This window comes from Papaver somniferum, unplaced genomic scaffold (genome assembly GCF_003573695.1).
Source record: "Papaver somniferum cultivar HN1 unplaced genomic scaffold, ASM357369v1 unplaced-scaffold_46, whole genome shotgun sequence".
Classification (NCBI taxonomy): Eukaryota; Viridiplantae; Streptophyta; class Magnoliopsida; order Ranunculales; family Papaveraceae; genus Papaver; species Papaver somniferum.
Window position 1 is genome coordinate 685,525 of NW_020647193.1, and position 23,547 is coordinate 709,071.

The 23,547-nt window shown below is 36.0% G+C and overlaps 2 protein-coding genes across 2 annotated transcripts; one reads left to right on the forward strand and one right to left on the reverse strand.

The window, feature by feature from the left end:
* Positions 1-588: 588 nt before the first annotated feature.
* Positions 589-4,613, reverse strand: LOC113342682 (MDIS1-interacting receptor like kinase 2-like). The gene is made up of 6 exons (XM_026587144.1): positions 4,467-4,613; positions 4,149-4,327; positions 3,636-4,035; positions 3,440-3,507; positions 1,526-2,807; positions 589-1,419 (listed from the first exon to the last, which is right to left on the reverse strand). The coding sequence occupies exons 1-6, from the start codon at positions 4,611-4,613 to the stop codon at positions 589-591; spliced, it is 2,907 nt and encodes a 968-aa protein (XP_026442929.1).
* Positions 4,614-7,673: 3,060 nt separating this feature from the next.
* On the forward strand, positions 7,674-22,831 carry LOC113342683 (metalloendoproteinase 1-like). The gene is made up of 4 exons (XM_026587145.1): positions 7,674-7,872; positions 17,292-17,590; positions 17,697-18,017; positions 22,730-22,831. Exons 1-4 carry the CDS (start codon positions 7,674-7,676, stop codon positions 22,829-22,831), a joined length of 921 nt encoding a protein of 306 aa, XP_026442930.1.
* The last annotated feature ends 716 nt before the right edge of the window (positions 22,832-23,547 follow it).

Consider the following 23,547-nt stretch of genomic DNA (forward strand, 5'->3'; position numbering starts at 1 on the left):
GGTGAAATATCCAAAATGGATAATTGAAATGTATTTTTATGATTCATGTCCATATAAATAGTATCAAAATGCACAAATCTGTTTCACCAAGGAATTGTTAATTTTGTTCTTTTTAACCAATTTTGTGTTCTTGTTATTACATAACTAAATTTGTACCTATTGATGATGGATTTAAAAAATGAATGCTAGATTTTCAAAGGGATAATATCCTCATATCTTTGAAATTCCCCACCATACTGATTCTTCTTATCACATAACTAAATTTAGAATGGTCAAAAGAAAAAACTTAGTAAAACAAATTTAAAAATTTGACTTTTCTTTGAAAGGGTCGTTTTGCTAAGGTAGGATTGTACCAACCAAATATTTGAATTGCTGGTCCACTGTGCCTCAAAGTAAATAACGACTCAAGCACTTTCGTAATTGCTGTAGATAACTTGAAAAAGTGATGTACCAACCTAACATCTTTATTGGTCGCTACGAGATAGTGGAACTAAATTTTAAGCAAGCAAACTATTTGGTGGTCGGAAATTTGGTTGCTTGACCATTAGAGCGACCAAAATTTTGGGAGCTTGCTCAGATTTTGGTCGCTTAATCTATGTTTTCTTGTAGTGCAAGCAAAGGAAGTGGGATTATGAGCACAAGTTTATTATTATGCTTGGCCTCTTTTCTCCCGGTAACAGCCGGGGCACTACACGGTCTTAAACCTCTAGAGTTATTCCCACACAACCCTTTGTTTTCTCTCAATGCATCAAGAAGAGCATCCTTAAAGGCTTTGATATCTGGAATAGGGCCACTCAATTCGTTGTAAGAGACATCGACAATGGTCAAGCTGACCATTTGATTAAATGAAGATGAAATTAAACCGAAAAGCTTGTTGTGGGATAAATTCAACTTTTCAAGTTGGCTTAATTTACCGAGAGCTGGCGGTATATTTCCACTCAACTCGTTCTGACTAAGATCTAGTAAGATCGATAACGAATTCAAGTTTCCAATTTGAAATGGAATGCTCCCACTAAAATAGTTTCTGCTCAAATCCAAGTGCAATAAATTCGAACGCTCCCCTAGTTGTCTGGGTATTGATCCGGTGAGCTTATTTGTTGATAAATCAAGTTGTTGCAAGTTGGATAACATTCCTGTTCCAAAAGACAACCTACCGGAAAGCTGGTTATTACTCAAATTTAACTGGATCAATGAAGGCAATTCCATCAACTCTATAGGAATTTCTCCTACCAAGTTATTTGAATCTAGTGACAGTCCACTTAAAGCTTTTAACTTGCCCATCTCAGTCGGTATTTTACCAGTGATGTTATTCCCTGGAATAGAGAAGAGTATCAAATTTTGACAACTTCCCCAGTTTTTTGAGAGTTCACCATACAATATATTGTCAGGCATAACAAACCAATCTAGTGATGTTATTCCCTGGAATAAAGAAGAGTATCAAATTTTGACAACTTCCCCAGTTTTTTGAGAGTTCACCATACAATATATTGTCACGCATAACAAACCAATCTAGATACGGGTATACATGAAACGCTTCTGTCAGATTATCTACCAGTTTATTAAGTGCAAGCCCGAGATGCCTAAGGCTGGTGCAATTTCTAAGACTTCTTGGTATAGGTCCCGTAAAATGGTTATTACTTGCCTCAAATTCTTCAAGAGTTCCGCTTTGACATATATTTTGAGGCAAGTAACCTGAAAACTTGTTCTCACTTAAATACAACTTTCTCAACCTCGTTAGATTGTTGATTCCTATTGGTAACGAACCGGTTAAATGATTTTGAAAAAGAGATAAATCAGTCAAATTGCTCAAATTACCCACAGAAGCAGGGATTAAGCCAGTGAGTTTGTTCTGGTCCATGTATAAGCTATCTAAAGACCTTAGTTTACCAATATCTTGAGGTATGTCACCGGTAAGTTGATTTCCGTAAAGTGATAAATAAGTGAGGTTTGGCAAGTTGCATATAGAAGTAGGTATCGGACCAAAAAAATTGTTTGTGGAAAAGTCTAAGCTTGTAAGAGAGCTTAGGGTTCCTATATCTTGAGGAATGATGCCAGAAAGTTGGTTACCATTTAGGTAAAGAGAGTTTAAACTAGTCAAATTGGTTATGGAAGCGGGGATGGAACCACTGAGATTGTTGTCGGACAAAACTAACATGGTAAGAGAACTTAGTCTTCCGATATCTTTAGGAATGGCACCCGAGATTTGGTTTTCATAAATTAAGAAAAAGGCCAAGTTAGGTAGATTGCAGATAGAAGTAGGCAGTGAACCAGTCAGATTGTTTTCCGACAACCCAAGACCAACGAGAAAATATAATTTCCCAATCTCATGAGGGATGGATCCACTAATTTGATTTTGAGAAAGGTCTAAGTATTCTAGACTTGTGAGAGAGCCTAATTCTATTGGAATATTTCCAGAAAAACTATTCGAGACAAAAATAAGGTCGGTGAGCTTCGAAAGATTACTGATTTGGGACGGAATGGTTCCGAAGAGTTTGTTGTAGCTCATGTTAAGACTAACAAAGTTGGAGAATGATGAGAAGTTGAAAGTATGGAGTGTACCTTGTAATCCCAGACCTGTTAGACTAATTTTCGAGACGCCTGCTCCCTCCTTGTTACAAGTGATTCCATACCACTTGCATGGACTACTTGTATTTGCAGTAGAATTTATCTTCCAAGAAGGGAGGAATAAATGAGTTTGGTTAACGAGGGTTGATTTCCATTTCAATAGAGCATCAACTTGTTCTTCAACTTGCAACTTTGTTTCAGGCGTTAGCGAAAAAGAAGAACTCGAAGCAAAGACAACAACTCTGTAAGATGAAGCAAACACTAGTACCAAAACTAGCAAAGTAGCAGAGACAACGTTTACTCGCAGCAGCATTTCTGAATTTTTTTCTAGAGAATAGATTTTGTTTAATTTCAAGTGATAATCAATCAAGCCCCATAATGTGTTATATAATGTCAACGTCATTTTGCTTGTTTTTCCCATCAGACGACTTAAGTTGTGATTATTTTATTCGAGATGGCTACATGATCGTTGAATGCAATTTGGGTTTTATAATAACAGGAGAAAAAGTTTCATGACAACCTGGAAATTTTCATTTTGTTGACCAGGGATTATTCCCACCAACTAATCATGCACCTACTTGTTGCATGGGTCAAATATATCGGTCGATGACTACGACAATTAACTACTCCCCACTTCGGTATTATAGATGAATAATTATGAATGACTAGATATTAAAAGAACAATATGAATTTTGAGGAATCAGTCTAACAAATGAAGATAGAAAGAGTTCATGCAACAATGCTAAACGTTTACCTTAACTCCAGTTACCAGACAGGCCGATAATGAATGGTAGAGCAGCTAAAAAATGATAGCCTCTAGTATTGGATGCAATGCAGGGGAAATATGTTGGCCTTCGGACAAGAAAAAAATTACTGGAAACTGAACTCTCTGAGGTGTTCAGATAGGGAAAGCTGAAGCAAAGATTTCATCTGAGGAAGAAGCTATTCAAGAAAAGCAGACTCAAATCAAATTTCAGGGTCAACCTGTTCTAGGAATAGTGGCTTCATGAGCCGAACTTTTAATTTTTTCATGATGGTTATTATAAAATGCAACGAAGCAATTTAGGTACATGAGTCGTGCGTCCATAACGCAATAGAAATTCATTATCCCTTGTAAGTGCCAAGGGTTCAACGGATACCAGATATAACCAGTACGGCATTTCCCATTCTATACTGAACTCCTTAATCCAACCCCACGAATTCTTGTCGTTGGCTTTTTCCCTCTTGTATGCCCAAATATACGTGTAGCCAGGCAGACTTTTAAACGCCGTGTACACCAAATATAACTTATCGCCTCCCAGCAATTTTGGTCTATGATCGTAACTTAAATCTTTTAAATGCGGCAAATCGACAAACTCAAACTTCTCGTCTTCCAAATCGAAGGCCATGATCATATAACCTTTGTGCGGCTCGTTAATATTATTATTGAACAGCCAAATAGCCAATGAAGATATCCATTTGCATAGACACCTAAAGGAAACCGTAAAGAAATATGGACCGGTGATGCCTTGCTTCTCCACCCACGACCATCGCCGATAGTATGGACTAGGAAACGACACTTATGCCCTTTATAGTCCGAATACATTCTAACGATCTTGTACTCGTTCGTTGAATTACAATAACCAAACCCACTAACGTTAGTCGCATCACGATCTCGCGCTATGGATTTATTAGGTTTTGGAATATAAACAACTTCTCCGGTAAAGGTTTTTCCCTGTCCTTCATATTGAGTCCCAGCATACAAACCAAACCATTGCATGACCTAAGGATATTATCCATGTTATCCATACAAGTGTATCGTAAGAGTAATTGTCGTTCATCTTGCCACGAATTGGATCATATTCATCACCATAATAAACTTTGTTATTCTCTTCCTTAGATTCAACAAAAAGCAAACCTACCTTATCAGTCTTACTACGGAGGAGAATTCTCCATGTCTTGCATACCTGTTTGGATAGTAGAGCTGCTTCAATTGGTAATCGACGAAGTATGTTCTCCAGGATATCTGAGTGAAGCTTCTCCATGGTGTTGTTGGTGTTGGCCGACATCCCACCGCTTTATACATGTAGAAGATTAACTTATAGGGTTAGGTTTTGAATAAAGGGTAACATGATCATTTACAAAATTAAAGCTTGATAGAGTTGGTGTTGGCCGACAGCCCATCGCTTTTTCTTTCTCCATGATAGAGTTTCTGAAACTGTACATTCTCAATAAATTGTTCTTCTTATGAAAACTTTTGACTCAGAATCTGACTCTCTCTGTTGTCTCTTTTGTATATTTTTCATTTAAATAGTGTAAGAGAGTCAGATTTGTTTGTACTCAGAACAATAGATTGACCACAATAATGAAGAATGGATGGGAAGAAGTCAACAAAAACACGAGGAGGTGGCCAGCAAAAGAAGAGTAGGAGGAGCCTTTCACTACCTCTTCACCATAAGTACTAGAAGATGGTTCATGATTGGACCATGATATTTGAGTTAGCAAATTCTTGAGTCACAGAGAGGCATATAATGAGTATGATTCCAAGAACTGTTTTGGTGTTTGAATAATTTCGGTCCCCACTGTTCCAGAAAATGGCACTTTTCTACTCTGTCTTGTGCTTGATTTTATTTTCCTCACAAAACTTTAGGACTACATGTGGAATTGTTGATTTTGAGTCTTGTTTTGGCCTCCTTGTCCACTAATATCATAGCCTAAACTTTTGACTTTTGGCACTAAGATGCAAAACCCAAGTCAATGTTCTTTGTTTCCCTGTTACTATGCTTATCTGAGTGTTTTTTGTTGACTGTCTATACCCTTCAATGGCTAAGAGCATGTTCAATGGTGTATGGATATTTACATGTGGAGACCTAAAATAGAGGTATTTAACAATATATAGTCAAATAATTTGGTTTTGATAAGCATCTTCAGTGGTAGTTGTATCTATACCTATTTTGAAATACTTGTCACTTATTTGTAGAAAATTAATCCACAAAATCTAACAAAATAAATAAAATAAAAATAAATAGTGATGACGTGGGTATGAATGAGAGTCTCTAAAAACCCATACTCTCTTCCAAACTTAAACTTCCACATCAGATTAAATTTTTAATATCCAACCATCACTGGAGACGTTTTTTTTGTCGAGAGTTTCTAAAATCCTACGTGGCTTCAATATTTTTAGAGACCATATTCCATTGGAGATGCTCTAAGAGTGTCATCCAATTAATACGGCTTTGTTCTTGTACAATTTCTCCTTGCTTCAAGTGAATCAGATTTAACAGTTTCATATATGATATAAATGCAACATGGAATTAATTGTTTGTCTGAATTAGCACTTAGATTTTGCAGTATATGGGAGTTCGATTATAAAAAGCTAAGTGGATTTCCTTCCGAACTTTCATAGTTATATGATCTTTAAGTGTTATTTGAATCATTCTTTTTTTCCTTTAGATATTGATTTGAGTAGACCCACTTCTGTTTTTGAAAATCTTTCATACCAATAACAAAATCAGATTGACCGAAATCTTGATGACACCAATTCAGACCTACCAGGCATCCATCTGTCATCCCAAATCATCCAAAAACGGTTTTCTTCTCTGATGATGTGGCAGCAACTCCAAAAGAGATTTCTGTAGGTTTTCTGCTTCCGCATTTTTTCCTCGATGGAGGTTGGTTCATTAACATCTCCGAGTGATTCGCAACGAAACAAAGAGCAAAGACCATTGATTGAAGAGAATTTAAACTTAGGTTTAGCTAATTTTCCTCCGTTGAGTAATTCATCGGGTGAAAATGGAGGTCCAAAAGAAAATCCTAGGAAAATCCTAGATCTGCTTCGCAATTGGGTTCGAATGGTGTTTGGTCATCATTTTCTCTGATTGAGAATGTGAAGAGTAATGAAGTCAGTACTATGATTTATCAACCTGCAGTGCTGATGGGTAATAAAGAATGGGTGTCAATTTCTTCTGAAATTCTCCAAGACGAAATTAAAGCTTGTGAGGAATTAGTGAGTGGATATTGTGTAGGTCGAAAATTTTCTTTCTCGATGGTGAAAGAAGCAACAGATAAACTGTTGAAGACGAAATCAGAGCTATCAATTACTTTACACAGTAGCAATTCATTTGTTTTTAAATTTATGAATGCAGAGGATAGGAATTTAGCCGTAGATAAGGAGGATTTCTACATTGGTAAGAGTTTGTTTATTGTTAGATCCTGGAGTCCATTGATTGAAAACTCCATTGCGGAATTGAAGTCTATCCCTGTGTGGATTATGATTTATAATGTTCCTCTTCATCTCTGGAACAATTTAGGTTTGAGTCAAATTGCTAGCTTTGTAGGTAAAACCTTTGTTGATGGATGAGTGTAATCGCAATAAAACTACGCTTATCTATGCTAGAGTGCTTGTAGAGATTAACATTGATCGTAAGTTTCCCAACTTAATTCGACTGTGGATTGATGGAAAATTTGTTATGAACCTCCCTGTGGAATATCAATGGAAACCACAGAAGTGTGTTCTTTGCTCATCCTTGGGGCACTCTAGCAACATATGTTCGTTAAATGAGGCTGAGAGTAAAACCCGCTGGACTCGCAGGAAGAAGCAAACCTCTGTGGTTTTAGAGAAGAGTTAATGCTTTTCTAAGGAGATGCCAAATATCGAAGGAAAATGATGGAGGTGTGAACATTGAGAATGTAGAGGGGCACATACCACCCATTGATGTGCAACGTAATCAGCAAATCGTAACAGATGGTGTTGGAGCTTTTGAGAGAATGGTGATCTGAATGAAGAACCATTTATTGAAAGAAAGACATATACTAGAAGGAACAAAAACTCAAGTAAGAGGTTTTTCAAACTAAAGCAAATTCCAATTTTTTTATTTTAACCCTTTTAGTGTTTTTGGATCAAATTATGAAATTGTTAATAGTGAAACAGTAGAAGCGCCTCCTAAGAGTCGAGAAGAAGAAGACAAGTACGTTGGTACATCTTGCGAAGTTGAGAAGCACCATGAAGAACGAGAGGTTGTGGTTACTTATGCAGATCTAAGTGATGAGTCAGAATATGATATACTGATATAGAAAAGTTGTGTGTTGAAAAGTTGAAGCCTTTAGAGGATGTCTTTCGAAGAAAACCAATGTCGATAGAGCAACATATAGGTACTCTGATGAATCTAAGTTCCTTTCTAGGGGCTCCTATTGGAGATAAAGAAGCTGAGGCGAAGAACATTTTTGGTGGCATTGTAGATAGATACAAATCCTTGAAAGCAAACAAGGATTTGGGTCCGAGGAGTGAGAAATTAGGTAGAGGAAAAAGACTTCGCTATAGTTTGCTAGGTATGTTATAGCTTTGCCGCAGCTATGTGTTTGGGTCGGCTTTTCGGCCTTCTCTTGTTGCGCTTAGGCGCTTTCTTATCTTGTATTCTCTTTTTCTTTTTCAATAAAATTTTAACCTTTTAACGTCAAAAAAAAACATATTTCTGTTGTAGTAGAATAATAGGGGAAAAAGGAAGAGGCAGAGAAGAGAAGTATTTCTACTGATTAGCCTATTACATATGTAAAGTATCCTTTATATACAGGTAAAGAGAAACCCATAGGCTTCTAGTTGGGACGCACATCCATGGGCTATATGCCCTACAACACCCCCCTTGTGTGGTCCAATAAAACTCCGTTTGTAGTGCTTCATGTATAGTGCTTCTAATGTAGGTATTCAAATGTCGTGTTCTTCTTGATGACTTGTGCCGAAATCAATACCCTCATTAAAACTTTAACAAGGAAAAACCCAGTGGGATAAATCCTTGTTAAAACTCGTCACATGTAGTACTTCACATGTTGTCACGTACTTTACATGCAGTTCATCACATGCAATACAATTTTCAAAGATCGACGAGTCTAAGTTAATTGCCTCGTTAAAACTTCGTCAGGAAACCCCAGAGGGACAAAACCTGAACTAAAGAAAAATAGTACAATATTAAGCAAACTTAGAACACAGATGGACTCAAATATGTTGCCTCATTAAAACCTTGACAAGGAAAATCCAGCGGGATAAAACCTTGACGAAGGGAAAAGATTACAACGTGATAGATGCAAGTAAAGGTGATCCGTTGCAGATGATCACTTTGCTCCGTTGAATTTGACTAGTTGCTTCACAACTCTTAAGGCAGAAAATCCTCGTGGGAAAGACAATAGCCTTAGCTGGGAAATTATATTACCGGTGTTTGTTGATGTCTCATTAAAAACCTTGCCGAGTAACAAAACCCTATGGGAAAAAGAAACCTCGGTGAAGAAAAATAGTTCAACACACCATTAGATGCTCCCCCTGATGTCAGATAATTTTCATTATTCTAATGCATTCAAAAGGAGTTTATCACACTTTACTTTGGTGACTTGAATGTTTATAAGACCATGTTGTTGATTCTGGAAGTTACGTTGCTTAAGAGAATATCGCGTTTCATTTCTTTGATTCAGATATTTTCACTAATCAACAACCTTTGGATTGCAGTTTCTTTAGCATTCATTTTTATGTGTTTGCTGGGATAAAACAAACTCATGTCAATGGTTACTTTTAAGTACATGAGTACATTCATTGTACTATTCCAATGATGTTGGGTTGGCGCTGAGCTATATCTAGCTAACAAGTTCCATGAGGATGTAAAATTTAATCGAGTATATTACTATATTAAGTACAAAAATGTGTATATTGTACTTAGATATGGGAATTTCATCCCCAACACATCTTCATCATCTACCTTTAGACGAAATGGTCACTTACTTACATTTGAACCTCGACTAATCATGGGAGTGCTATCAGGATGCTTGTCTTTATTAAATTGCCTGACAATTTTAGACATATGCAAACTGGTGGAATGATATACCACAAGATCAGTATTCGGTCGAGCTTTCCCCAGATTTTTAATCTCAAATTCGGATTTCAAATAGCTTCTAAGGTCTCTTATTACATCAAGAGTACCCATCATGTCTGTACCATCGACATAGGTTGCTAAAATTCCAAATCAGGAAATTTCTTGTGAATACGCAAGGAAAAATAACTTACTTGTTTATCCCCTCCAAATCAAATATCCACATAGACGGGTATACCACATCCGCCTGATTGCTTCTATCTATAAGTGAGCGTTCTGTCTAACTGTAAATGCACTATGTGGTTCAGAGTCACTTGATTTGGGTAATAAAAGGCTATCAAGTACTTTTGTAAATATCTTCTATCTCTTGATTATTTCAGAGATACGTAACAACCACATACATATGCTGCATTTCAAGTCTTTTTGAAATTACCAAGCTAACTAAGTAGCCGAACACTATGAAGTTCATTACAAAAAAATTTCAGGGCTTTGTGAGAAACCTCGCGCCACAAGGCGAGTATTTATACTATAATACTTCTTTCTTCTCATTATGCTTTATGAAAAATTAATCATGTATACCCAATAGGCTTTACACTTGGTTGGTTAGCACTACCACACCAAATGCCCGTATATTTGTCAAAGAACCAAGTTCTACCTGGATTGTATAGGCCAAATATGCTATTCGTTGACATTAAGAAACAAGGAGAATGGTTCGATCTCGTGTTGCTCTATTTCCTTAATCAAGTGTATAAGAAATTGATCATCAATATGCGCGCATGATCTTTCCATTGACTCGTGCGCATTCTCATAATCCACTTGGGATGTCATTGTTCTCTGGAATCATTAAACTTTGGAGCGTCCTCCAGTTTGATTCATGGACATATTCAGAGACAATATTATGAGATGATTTCCGATGATATAAGTAAGTTTTTCCTTCCTCACCTAGCTACTTCCTTTCTAGGTGAGGATTGATCGAACCAAGTGGTCTCTCCAACTTCTTTTATGAAGCCACGACCTCAACCACACTTCCACTAAGTGTAGTTGCAACACCTTAGTCTATGGTGTATATCCCTTATTGAGTATTTGCAACCTTGCAGGTAGGTTTGCAGCTGGTATGTGTGATCTCATCACTTTAGCGACATCAATGTACATTCTGAAAATCGATTATTCTTTCACTTCACATTTACATTTGTGGAGTACAAGAATTAATATGAGACACAGTGTGAACACACCACGACAATTCCTGTCATTCCCTTAGAAAATACTTTTTCTTATCTCCCCCTAACGACTGGAAGACTGTCTCATTAAAGTGATAACCTGTAAATCTAGCGGTAAGAGATCTCCTGCCAAAGGTTTTAAAATGCGGATAATTGTTGTAAATTCTTGTCCAACATAATCATTTAATCATTTCGATGACCCATCATAGTACGATGTGGAGTCGTAAGGGCACATATATAGTGCAACCAAAAATTTGTAAGAACACAAAATGTCAGGATTATATCCAGTTACCAACTGGTATGCAAAGAATGGTTGAACAATTGTGGGTCTAAAACAAATAAGTGAAGATGCGTGCAATATTGCATATTCCCCAAGCAGTTAAAGGTAGGTTTGTACGCATAACCATGCCTTAGGCACCATATGTAACCTTTGATGATAGTCTTTGCGAGACCATAGGGTATAGGATACTCTACATTGATCCTATTAAACATGCAATAACCATCAAGTCCTTTTGATGTATACTCTATAGCATTTACAAGGGGTGGTGAGTCCTTACATGTATAATGTGTGCTAGTAGTTTTCCCAGCGCAACATTACTTGGGAACTATAACTAGTCCAAAATGTCAAAAAAATCCACGAGAGCCATAAGTCACTTTAATGGTCCGTATTATGCATGGATATTTTTCTAAATATCACCTCGTTTTCTTTGTAATATGGATTGTTTACTATTTGCATCTTAGGATGGTCTCAGTCTTATTTTACTGAAGGCTTTGTGAAATGACGGATATGCTCTCTTACTTAAAAGCATAACGGGAAGGGGGGTTGTGCATCTAGTTCTTTAGAGAACACTTATTGAGAGATATGATGTTACTTCGCATTATGTCAATCTTTTTCCTGTTGCCTCGTCCACTCAAACACAGTGATGTACGTATGAGTCCTTTCGAAACGAAACATCATGTCAAAACCAAAGTGCCTTTATGGTTATGTCAAAGTCTGTTTGAGTCAATTCCCAATATTTGGTCGTCGAAGTCAATATGGATTCAATAATCCAAATATTATAGTGATTTACATTTAGCTATACTGACTCATTAGTTTCTCTAACATATATTTCCTTCCAAATATATTAGAGACTATAAAAGATGCAATCAATTACATTCTCATCATTGTGAGTTTCCATATGATATCCACTTGCATGGGTCTTTTTGGAATTTAACAAGGTGATTAGCTCTCGGTACATATAAAGCTTTTGTGACTTTTAATCTTTGTTCCATCTTGGAAACAAAATTTGAGCATTGCTTCGCTCGATGACCCAATAATCGTAGTCACATTATAAGGAAATAGTTCAACAACTAATTTAAATTCCTTAAGAGTTTCGTGTAATAAATGGTGTGACCTTATTACGTAACAAAAGAAAATCTATCTCATTTTCTTTAGAGTGTTACCGCTCATGAATATGATATACTTTTTATCATAATGTACGAATGATCCTTATAACTCAAGTACTTTTGAATATATCTCAAGTTCTTTAGAGTATTTCAATCTCATGAAAATGATATACATTTCATTCCATAAGTGCATACAATGAATTTAATTCTTCACAAAAAATATTTCTTTATTTTAGCTAATGAAATATATGTCAAACTATCATGTAGAGATCAAAATGTAGAATCTAACCATACGAATTCGATTGAATAAAGGTAAGAAAAAAAAGCGTAAGTGTATTGACTTGGAAAATTTCTATTTTCCATTAATGTTGATGTCTAGGGCATGAACTTCTCCAAGAATATAGTGTGTTCGTTTTCCTTTAAACTCCTTATATCTCTTGTACTTGACTACTAATATATGATACTTGCATTACAACGCTTGTATCATTCTCAGTAAAATGCTTATACCAAGATTTACAAACCTCATTGGTATGAGTCAGCATTACATCTTTGTCCCATTATAGGTAGATACATTTACTTTGTATCATTACTACTAGATCCAGAATTACATCTCTGACTCATGGAAACTTTTGTGAGTTTCTTTCCACAAAACGTGAGGTGTGATTTTAATTACAACATGTCATTCTCAAAGTTATTGATTTATTATAGTCTAACAAGTGGAATACATCCCACTTAACATTCAAGTTTTGGGGGAAAATGAATGCTTCGAAAAACTTCCTTCAAAGCAATACATCTTCTGAAGTGAATATGTCTCCTTGAAAATGTTAAAGGTCTCTTTGAAAGGTGTATCTTTATAAGTTAAAGATTTTTATGAAGAAAGTACTGTAGTTGTGTACACAAACTTCCACATCATAGACTCTTTAGTAGTGCTCAAGTACTTCTGAGTTCAAAAGGTCAAATTAGAGTCGAATTGGTTTAGTCAAAGTCTGGTCAACTATTTGGTCAAGACCCGGTCCATTGTGTTGACAAGGTCATGTTTAATGAATATAAACATATATGGTCCATTATATATGAAATATTCAGGCGCATTGATAATAAGTGGGTAACTATTACCATATGAGCTCAAAGCATATCGTTAACCCTAAAAATTGAAAAAATCTTCTTTCAACTGTTCTGATCGACAGATAAATGCATTATAGTCCGATCATGATGAAATTGTTATTGTAGATTCACCACAATGTTTTGAAAAACATATTAAAATTTCAAAGACATCCAACGGCTAGATAAAAACATATTTGTGACGACGTATAACTATTCCAATTCACGTTTCTGTGGACATAGCGGGAAATATCACGTACTTTTGAGTATTTTACATTGTTGGATCTTTATGAAAGTTTTACAGTATATCCATGGGGATAACATATACCACATATAAAAATTACAGAATAATCCAACGGTTAAAATTATACTAAACTTAAGTTTTTCGACTATGTTATAATTAGGATTTTCTAAACGAAGACAGTTCTACTAAAATAAGAATTTGGAGATTGCATCATATTCCGATTTGATTTCCATTTTAACATCGTAAATAAAGACTAGTTGGGTTGAACATACTAAATTGTCATGAAAATATAACGGTGAAATCTATACGTTGTATAATCATGATTTCGTGGAACCCTAATATATACTATGAAACGAAATTTCTTTGTTCAAAAGAAATACCTGGTAACGCATCCATGCAAAAAGAAAATCAACCGATCCAATATAGCTCTGGGTATAGCTTCGTGCATGATAACGTGTTGTAGTAGAATATTAGGGGGAAAAGGAAGAGGCAGAGAAGAGAAGGATTTCTAATGATTAACCTATTACATAGGTAAAGTATCCTTTATATACATGTAAAGAGAAACCCTTAGGCTTTTAGTTGGACAACATACCCATGGACCTCAGGCCCTACAACAACTTCCTCCAACGTAACATATTTTCTTTGTTCTTCCAACATAATGTAAAGAAATATTAAGGGTCCTCTGTGCCCGTAAGTGTGTCCCTCTGTACCTCCAATAGAATTTTGTCATCTGTCCTACTATATTTAAATTTACTACTCTTTTTCTTTCCATATTTTGTTCCGTTACCAAACAAGGACAGGAAACGAAAACCAATTTTTTCCTTTGCTCTCGAGAATCAAATTCATTTTCTATTTTTTCGCTCCATCAGAAAGAACCAAGTTTTACTTTTTTGTTTTCGCAAGATTAATTATCTTTGTATTTCTCAATGTTATGACAATAGTAGGATCGCTAAGTTCAATACGTTCTTAATTAATCATCAAGTTAATTGGTTTCATAGAGATCAAGGATCCTTTATTTTTATGAGGTGATTTGAGGTTAAAAAGTGTTAGAAAAAGCCGGTTTTCTATTAACGTTAAAAGTGTTTGGACCATGATTTGATCTCTGGACCTATTGTCCACTAGATGTTTTCTTCATTTGAATTGATAAAACATTAGTCCCAGATAAACTAAACACTAATGGTGGGTTTGGACGCAGAACTTTAAAGGTGGAACTTATGGGTTCAGAGGATTTGGTGGAATTGCATTTCCTTTGGTACGTTTGGTATCCCAAATCCCCTGGAATCAGGTTTCCTACGGGAATCTCAAAGGATTTATGGATCCACATTTTTAATCCTAAAATTCCATATATATACAATTTTACTATTATGAGGGTAATACCAAACAGTAAACTCTATAACACACTAGGGATTTGCATGAATCTCGGGATTTATAATCGGATGGGATTATAAATTCCTCGGAATCGTGAATTCTGCAACCAAACCCACCATAAGAGTTGTTAGACTTAAATACCACGGGTTTTGACTAAATGGCATGACCGTTTAGGTCTACACACTTTTGTGTGAGGGAGAAAACCTAGACTAGAGCAAGGTTGCTTTAGATGCAAAAGCATCTACATTTTGTTTCATGTATGACTTTGTGTTGCACTATTTTTCACTAAACATTTACCATTACGCGTACGCGTGAGAATATTTTGTTTCATGTCTGACTTTGTCTTGCACTGTTTTTCACTAAACATTTACCAGTACGCGTGCACGTGAGAATCTTCTCAATTTTTTTCCGTCATACGCATGGGTTTTTTCCTCTTATTTATAACGTTTTGAACACTATATAAGAGAGTAGTCTTCATCTTATTTTGAACACACATAGAAACAACTCTACTTCCGTAAACAATTTTACTGTTGAGTTTTTCTCTGTTTTTAGTTTCGTTAATAAATGCCAAGTTCTTAGGGCGCTCTCTTGTATGCTACAATGAGGAACCTAACGATAATTTTATCCTGGAGGCAGCTCATCGATGAAGCTACAACATCTCTCTGTTTAGAGGAATAGCAAGCGATATCGTCTTTAGGATATATCATATGTGCCTCTATTATTTTCTGCTACAATTATTGTTGTTGCGTCCGAAATTAAACCATTGGCTCGAGCTAAGTATTATTCTCAGTATTTTACAAGTGTTGTTATTATTTCCAACAAAAAGGTAACTACCACTTCCATTTGGAAGAAATCATTATAAACCATATCCAGGATCTATTATTTTTGTCTTTACTAATAAGACTAGAGTCACCAACTTGCCTGTATATCATGTCTGATCTGTCTAATGTGATTAAATGGGAATCTGATTCATTCAAAGATTAAAGAATTTATCCTTATAAAAGATCCTTATTAATCAATAATTAGGCCGACCGAGCGAAGCAAGGGAGGACTCAATATATGGTGATTTTGTGTCAATGTGGCACATGACTTTTTTTTCCAATTTGACAAAAAAGATTGGATTTGGTATCGTACCTTGAAAATTTCCAAATTGTCCCTCCCTTTTAGTCCAATTACTATCACTCCTTGTGTATCCTAATTTTTTAGGGATATAATTGGTAACCAAACTTTAATGTAACATATCTAAAAATCCATGCCTTGGCATTTTATAAATTTTATCTCGTTGGAATGGTTTTAAAATGATCTACCCAATGAGCTCAAACAACAATATCAAATTAATTTAGAGTTTTTACGCAAAATTCCGAGGTATTTATCATTTTAGGCACAATTTTGGAAAATAGATATAGATATCCATTATGCAAACCACCACAAATGATACATAATACTTTATGTAGCTATATTTTGGTTTATGCATCAACTTAATTTGCGTTGCAACTAATAAAACGATGTACTCCCTTCGCTTCAAGAAAAGTAATACTTTCACTTTAAATACAATTTTCGAAAATTTAATGCATAACTATTATGCAAACCACCACGAAGGATGCATAACACATTATGCAGTCATATCTTTGTTTATGCATCGGGTAATATTCCGTTTCAGGAAAAATAATACTTTCGCCCCCGTGTCAGGAAAAATTATACTTTCATCCCGTATCAGAAAAAATAAAACTTTCGAACCGTGTTAGAAAAAATGATACTTTCGCGTCGATTTTTTCGATCGGCTGTCCCACTGCGGCAGCGGTCATCTAGTACTTATCATCATTTAAGATATTTAAAGAATTTAATAATCAAGAATAACGAACAAATCAACACATTGATTATCTTCTTTTTATATAAAACCTAAATCAAACCACAGCTAAATAATTAAAACCTAAAACAAACCACAGCAAAATAATTAAAGTGATTAATTTCTTTTGTACGAACAAACCGTTGAGATCCTGAGTTTTGTTCGTGGTTCAAGTGATTGTTTCTTTTTTGTTTTTTTCTCCTATAGGAATAGATAGTTATTTCTGCGGCAAAAAACTTTGAAATCGGTAGAACTATAACTATTAACTAGCACAAGCCACATGGGGGTGAGAAATTGATATTCATTTTCTTTCCTTATTTGATAATAAGGGTGTGAAATATGGAAAGATTATACAGAGTCGGTAAATCCTAATATGGTATGACAAATGCCAATGCAGAAATATTATTGGCAAGCACAGACAGCACAACTTGTTATGCGCACAGACGATCTGGACCCAAGAAATGCATTTCCTAAAACAATCAAGGATACTTTAGTACTCTGTACTGTACGCTTTAAATTAAGGATACTTTAGTACTCTGTACTGTACGCTTTAAATTAAGGATACTTCACCACAGAAAGTAACTTTTCACCACTTCATGTGCTCATAATGAAGAGCCCTAAACCAACTTTTCTTCTTCATCAGGTATTTGTCTTTCTTATTATCTCCCTACTAGCCATATTGCCTAACCCAATTTTATCTAAAAAACAACTGCAACCTTTATCCTTAAAACATTTAGAGGGGTGTCGTAAAGGTCAGACTGTAAAAGGTTTGCATGAAATAAAAAACTATCTCAAGAAATTTGGTTATACTACCATGGTGGCCAATATCAATGACTATCACGAAGACGACGATAAGTTCGATGACGTTTTAGAGTCAGAGATCAAGGTTTATCAACTGAATTATAATCTTGACGTCACTAGGAAGTTAGACACAAGAACTCTAGAACAGATGATGTTGTCTAGATCTGGAGTGCCAGATAACGATAACAACGGCAGAAGTTCAATGAGATGGAATCTCATCATGGAGGACGCGTGGGTATAAACTTCAATTTTTCGATTGAAAACCTAAATGGCCACCTTCCAAATACAATCTAACTTACAAATTCACCCTTGATGGCACTGTAACTGAAATAAATAATCAGACCCTAAGTTCTGTTTGTGCGCGAGCTTTCGCAACATGGGCAGCTGTGAGTCATTTTCAGTTTAGGGAGGTGGGTGAAGGTGAATATGCTGATATCCTTATTGGCTTTCGTAGAGGTGCTCATGGTGATGGTCATCCTTTTGATGGGGCAGGAGGGAAAATCGTTGCTCATGCTTTTCATCCAACAGATGGAAGACTTCATTATGATGCGGATGAGAATTGGGGCACTGATCCAGCATCAGATGAGATTGATTTAGAATTAGTTACTCTTCATGAAATTGGACATATTTTAGGGTTAGGACATACTTCTGATGAGGAAGCTGTTGGATTAACTTCAAAATAGAAGTCACTAACAAGCTAGTTAGGACAAGATTAGGAAATTGATGTAATCCTAAGGGAATTAGAAGTCATCTAGTTCTAAGAAAAGGAAAGACATGTAATAAGGTAATAGGACTAGGAAAAGGAATTCATAGTTCTATATATATATGATCACCAAAGTTGTGGTTGATCATATGAGCAAGATTAGAGCTTGTGTTTAGTTTTGAGAGATTTTCTAAACATCAATAAAGAGAGTTGTCTTTATATAAGCTAAGATTGATCTTGCAGTTGCCATTAATTGGTATCAGAGCTTGTTTCTGAGCCATGGAAAACGAAACCACCATTGTGGGTGCAAAACAGTTCACGCCACCATCAATACAAGTTCCAATCCTCAACGCCACAAACTACACAGTATGGGCCTTGAGAATGAAGTTACTGATGAAAATATACAAGGTGTGGGATACAATTGAACCAGGAATAGATGATGCAGATAAGAACAACATCGCTATAGTATTACTCTTTCAAGCAATACCAGAATGTATTGTTCTACAAGTTGGTGAACATGAAACTTCAAAGAAAATTTGGGATGCAATAAAGGCACGTAATCTCGGAGCTGATCGAGTTAAAGAAGCCCGTCTGCAAACCTTAATGTCTGAATTTGAAAGAGTGAAGATGAAAGACACTGATACTATTGATATATTTGCAGGAAAGATATCAGAAATAGCCTCAAAAGCTGCGTCACTTGGAAAATCCATTGATGAAGATAAACTGGTAAAGAAGTTTCTCAATAGTTTACCAAGATCCAAGTATATTCATATCATAGATTCTCTCGAACAAGTCTTAGATTTAAAGAAGACTAGCTATGAAGATATAATTGGAAGATTGAAAGCATATGAAGAGAGAATCCTTGATGAAGAAAACAATGGAGAAACTCAAGGAAAACTCTTGTACACAAAATCTTACCAACAAAACTCTGTGACAAGAGGAAGAGGTCGTGGAAGAGGTGGTAGAGTAAACAGAGGCTGAGGAAGGGGAGGAAGGTTTAACTCGCAAGATAGAACAAAAAGTCAGAATGATCAAAACCAAGGGAAAGAAAAGAAGGATAGATCAAACATTATTTGTTACAAATGTGATAAACCAGGACACTTCTCCTCTGTATGCCCTGAAAGAATACAAAAAATGGAAGAAGCAAACAAGAATGAAACAAGGGAAGCAGATACATCTCTTTTCATGCACGAAGTTGTATTCTTAAACGAAGGGAAACTAATACCAAAGAACTACGAATCAAAGGATGGTGAAGAAGGAATCTGGTATTTAGATAATGGAGTCAGCAATCACATGACTGGTAAGAGACACTACTTTTCTGAACTCAATGAGAAAATCAAAGGACAAGTGAAGTTTGGGGATGGATCTTCTGTAGAAATTGAAGGGAAAGGATCAATTTTATTTCAGAGCAAGACCGGAGAACAGAAGCTTGTCACAAACATCTACTTCATCTCAAACTTACAAAGCAACATTCTAAGTTTAGGACAAGCTACAGAAGTTGGATGTGATGTTAGAATGCGACAAGATTATCTAACAGTTCATGACCCAAGTGGAAGACTTTTAGTTAGAGTCTCACGCTCACAGAATAGACTCTACAAGATAAGTCTCATGATTGGAAGGTCATTGTGTCTGAATATGAGATTGGTAGATCAGACATGGAAGTGGCATGCAAGATTAGGACTCATAAGCTTTAGAACTTTAAAGGCAATGTCTCAGAACAAGATGGTTCGAGGGATACCACAAATAAACGATGAATCAAGGATCTGTGAATCATGTTTAGTTGGGAAACAAACGCGTCAAGGTTTCCAAAAGCAACAACATTCAGAGCCTCAAAGCCATTAGAGCTTCTTCATGCTGATTTATGTGGTCATATTACACCACAAACCCTTGCAAATAACAAATACATATTTGTTATTATAGATGACTTCTCAAGATATATGTGGTCTATTCTTATGAAAGAAAAGAGTGAAGCATTTGACAGATTCAAAGCTTTCAGAAATCTGATAGAAAAAGAGTTAAAAGAGGAGGTCAAAATGCTTAGAACTGATAGAGGAGGAGAGTTCACTTCCTTAGAGTTCAACAAGTTCTGTGAGTCAAATGGAATCAAAAGGAAACTCAACACCATATACACCACAACAAAACGGAGTGGTGGAGAGGAGAAACAGGACTCTAATGGAGATGACAAGAAGTTCTTTAAAGGCTATGCAGGTACCTAATTATCTATGGGGAGAAGCTGTACGACACTCCACATACCTAAAAACAGGATACCTACGAAAGCTCTGAAAGACATGACTCCATATGAAAGTTTGCGAAAGAGAAAACCAAACATAGATCATTTAAGAGTGTTTGGTTGCAAAGCATACGCAAAAGTTGATTCTGCAACTCTTAAGAAACTGGATGATCGATCTCAGACTCTTGTGCATCTAGGAATTGAGCCTGGATCCAAAGCTTACAGATTATTCAATCCAACAACGAAAAGAGTAATAGTGAGTCGAGATGTGGTATTCGATGAAAAAGCAAACTGGAACTGGAAAGAAACTAATGATGGACCAAGTAGGGATCCAGGAATGTTTCACATGAGATGGGGTCAAGTAATTGATGAAGGCGAAGGACCCATAATCATCAATACCAATGGAAACATGATGTTAATCAAGAAGAAGAAGAAGAATAATGAAAACACTGAGAATAACGTAAAGAAGAAGAAGAAGAAAAAGAAGCTCAACCCACCACTGCGAAAATCAACAAGACAGATAAAAAGCCACAGTATCTGGAGGATTATGTTCTTCAAGCTGCAGAAGAATGTGAGATTATGCTACTTTCTGTTAATGATGAACCAAGGAATTTTCAGGAAGCAAAGGTCTCGACTAAATGGACACAAGCATGTAGAGAAGAAATTATTTCAATCAACAGAAACAAGACTTGGTTTCTAGTTGATAAGCCAGGTGGGGTAAAAGTGATTGGTCAAGTGGATCTTCAAGTTTAAAAGAAATGCTGATGAAACTATTAACAAATATAAGGCAAACTTGTATCTAAGGGATACGTTCAAGAATCAGGCATAGACTTTGATGAAGTTTTCGCACCAGTTGCTAGACTAGAGACAATTCGTCTCTTTATAGCAGAAGCTGCATCAAACTCTTGGGAAATACATCATTTAGACGTAAAGACGGCATTCTTGCATGGCGAACTAAGTGAAGATGTGTATGTTGAACAACCAGAAGGTTTCGAAGTAAAGGGACAAGAACATAGAGTTTACAAGTTGACAAAAGCTCTCTATGGTCTAAGACAAGCCCCTCGAGCCTGGAATACAAAGTTAGATCAAATCTTAAAGGGAATGAGATTCATAAAGTGTTCTAAAGAAACTTCTGTATACATAAGAGAAGAAAAGGGAACGCTTCTTGTGATTGCAGTCTATATAGATGATCTATTTTTGACTGGTTACTCCCTTAAGGTGATCAATGAGTTCAAGAGAGAAATGTCATCAAAGTTTGAGATGTCAGACCTCGGAAAACTCACTTATTACCTTGGCATATAAGTCCATCAAGGAGTAGATGGGATTCAGATTAAACAAGAAGCTTATGCAAGGAGAATTCTGAAAGAAGAAGGACTCGAAACTTGTAATCCAACAAGAATTCCAATGGAATTTGGACTGGAAATTTCAAATGCACAAGAGGAGCCTGAGATAGATCCAACGAGTTATAGAAGAAATGTTGGATGCCTAAGATACTTATTACACACAAGACCATATTTGGCTTTCTCTGTGGGAGTAGCAAGCCGTTATATGCAGAGTCCACGCAAGTCTCATGGTGATGTAATAAAGCAGATATTGAGATATCTAAGAGGAACAATCAGCTGTGGATTGAAGTATGGTCGAGGAGGATCAAAAGGAATTATTGGGAATAGTGACATCAATCATAATATTGACCAAGATGATGGAAAAGGTACAACTGGTCATATATTTTATCTAGGAGAAGCACCTATTACATGGTGTTCACAGAAGCAAGACACTGTTGCCCTCTCATCCTGTGAAGCTGAGTTTATGGCTGCAACAGAAGCAGCTAAACAATCAATATGGCTTCAAGAATTATTGGGTGAAATCAAAGGAAGAGAACCTGAAAAAGTTCTCATCAAGATTGATAATAAGTCTGCAATTGCACTCATTAAAAATCCAGTGTTTCATGGGAAGACGAAACACATTCACAAAAGGTATTATTTCATACGAGAATGTATCGAGAAGGAGATCACCAACGTTGAACACATACCAGGAACTGAGCAGAAAGCACATATATTGACAAAGGCATTAGCTCGGATCAAGTTTGAAGAAATGAGACAACTGATTGGAGTACAAGATATGTTACGGGTAAGGTTGAAGCTTAACGGGGAGAATGTTGGATTAACTTCAACATAGAAGTCACTAACAAGCTAGTTAGGACAAGATTAGGAAATTGATGTAATCCTAAGAGAATTAGAAGTCATCTAGTTCTAAGAAAAGTAAAGACTACATGTAATAAGGTGATAGGACTAGGAAAAGGAATTCATAGTTCTATATATATATGATCACCAAAGTTGTGGTTGATCATATGAGTAAGATTAGAGCTTGTGTTTAGTTTTGAGAGATTTTCTAAACATCAATAAAGAGAGTTGTCTTTATATAAGCTAAGATTGATCTTGCAGTTACCATTAGAAGCCGTCATGTTTCCGACTATTGGACATGGGGTGACAAAGAGGCAACTAGGTTCCGACGATATTAATGGTGTTCAAACTTTGTATGCTTAAACTTTTCCCAAATACCATATAATTTCCTTCAATATAATGATTCATTCCATGAGCACTATACATTTAAATGGAATATAAGAAAATTAATCTAATTCATTTATATATGTACTCTTCTCCACATACGTCTTTCCCTTCTTTCTTGAAACGCAAGCTTTTTGTTTAGCGTGCTTTCATCGGTCTGGTCATATGCTTTAATATCATGACTTGGGCTTTAAACTCCCCTTTAGACAACACATCAAGTCTGCTTAATTAAGTTATGTCTGGCTGGTTTACCAAGCCGCACAGTAGTTCTTGACTGCGATTCTCAAATGTCCAGGTTTGGACATTTTCTTATCTAGTTTGTCAGTTTGAGCACTCCTTTATGGTTTCCAAGTTCCCTATTAGAGCACTCCACTGGACTTGCCCTTAGATGAGTAGTACACTAGTAGTGATTTTGTTGTTAGTCCATTTAAGCACATTATTTTGAGAAATCACTACCAATATTTGGATCTAACACTTGTCGGGAAACCATCAAACGTGGAACATCCCTAATGTGTTCCAACGAAATTGGGAGTTGAGGGTACATTATATCTGTTAGATAACGATTCATTTCCGTCAACAATTTATTAGTTGTTCTTCAATTGCTTGCCCAAAACGAGGTCACTGGAAGCCACTTGAAGAATGTGGGTATGTTTGTCTGTACCAGGAAACAAATATGTGAAAGTTAAAATTCCTAA

Bases quoted from the DNA above. Each gene is read 5' to 3' on its own strand.
- LOC113342683 (XM_026587145.1), top strand. From the start codon at position 7,674: ATGTCGATAGAGCAACATATAGGTACTCTGATGAATCTAAGTTCCTTT. The intron at 7,873-17,291 runs GTATGTTATAGC...TAAAACATTTAG, and splicing joins ACTTCGCTATAGTTTGCTAG to AGGGGTGTCGTAAAGGTCAG. The intron at 17,591-17,696 runs GTATAAACTTCA...ATAAATAATCAG, and splicing joins TCATCATGGAGGACGCGTGG to ACCCTAAGTTCTGTTTGTGC.
- LOC113342682 (XM_026587144.1), bottom strand. From the start codon at position 4,613: ATGTCGGCCAACACCAACAACACCATGGAGAAGCTTCACTCAGATATC. The intron at 3,508-3,635 runs GTACCTAAATTG...TTTCTTGAATAG, and splicing joins GTTATGGACGCACGACTCAT to CTTCTTCCTCAGATGAAATC. The intron at 1,420-1,525 runs GTATACCCGTAT...TCTTTATTCCAG, and splicing joins ATCTGACAGAAGCGTTTCAT to GGAATAACATCACTAGATTG.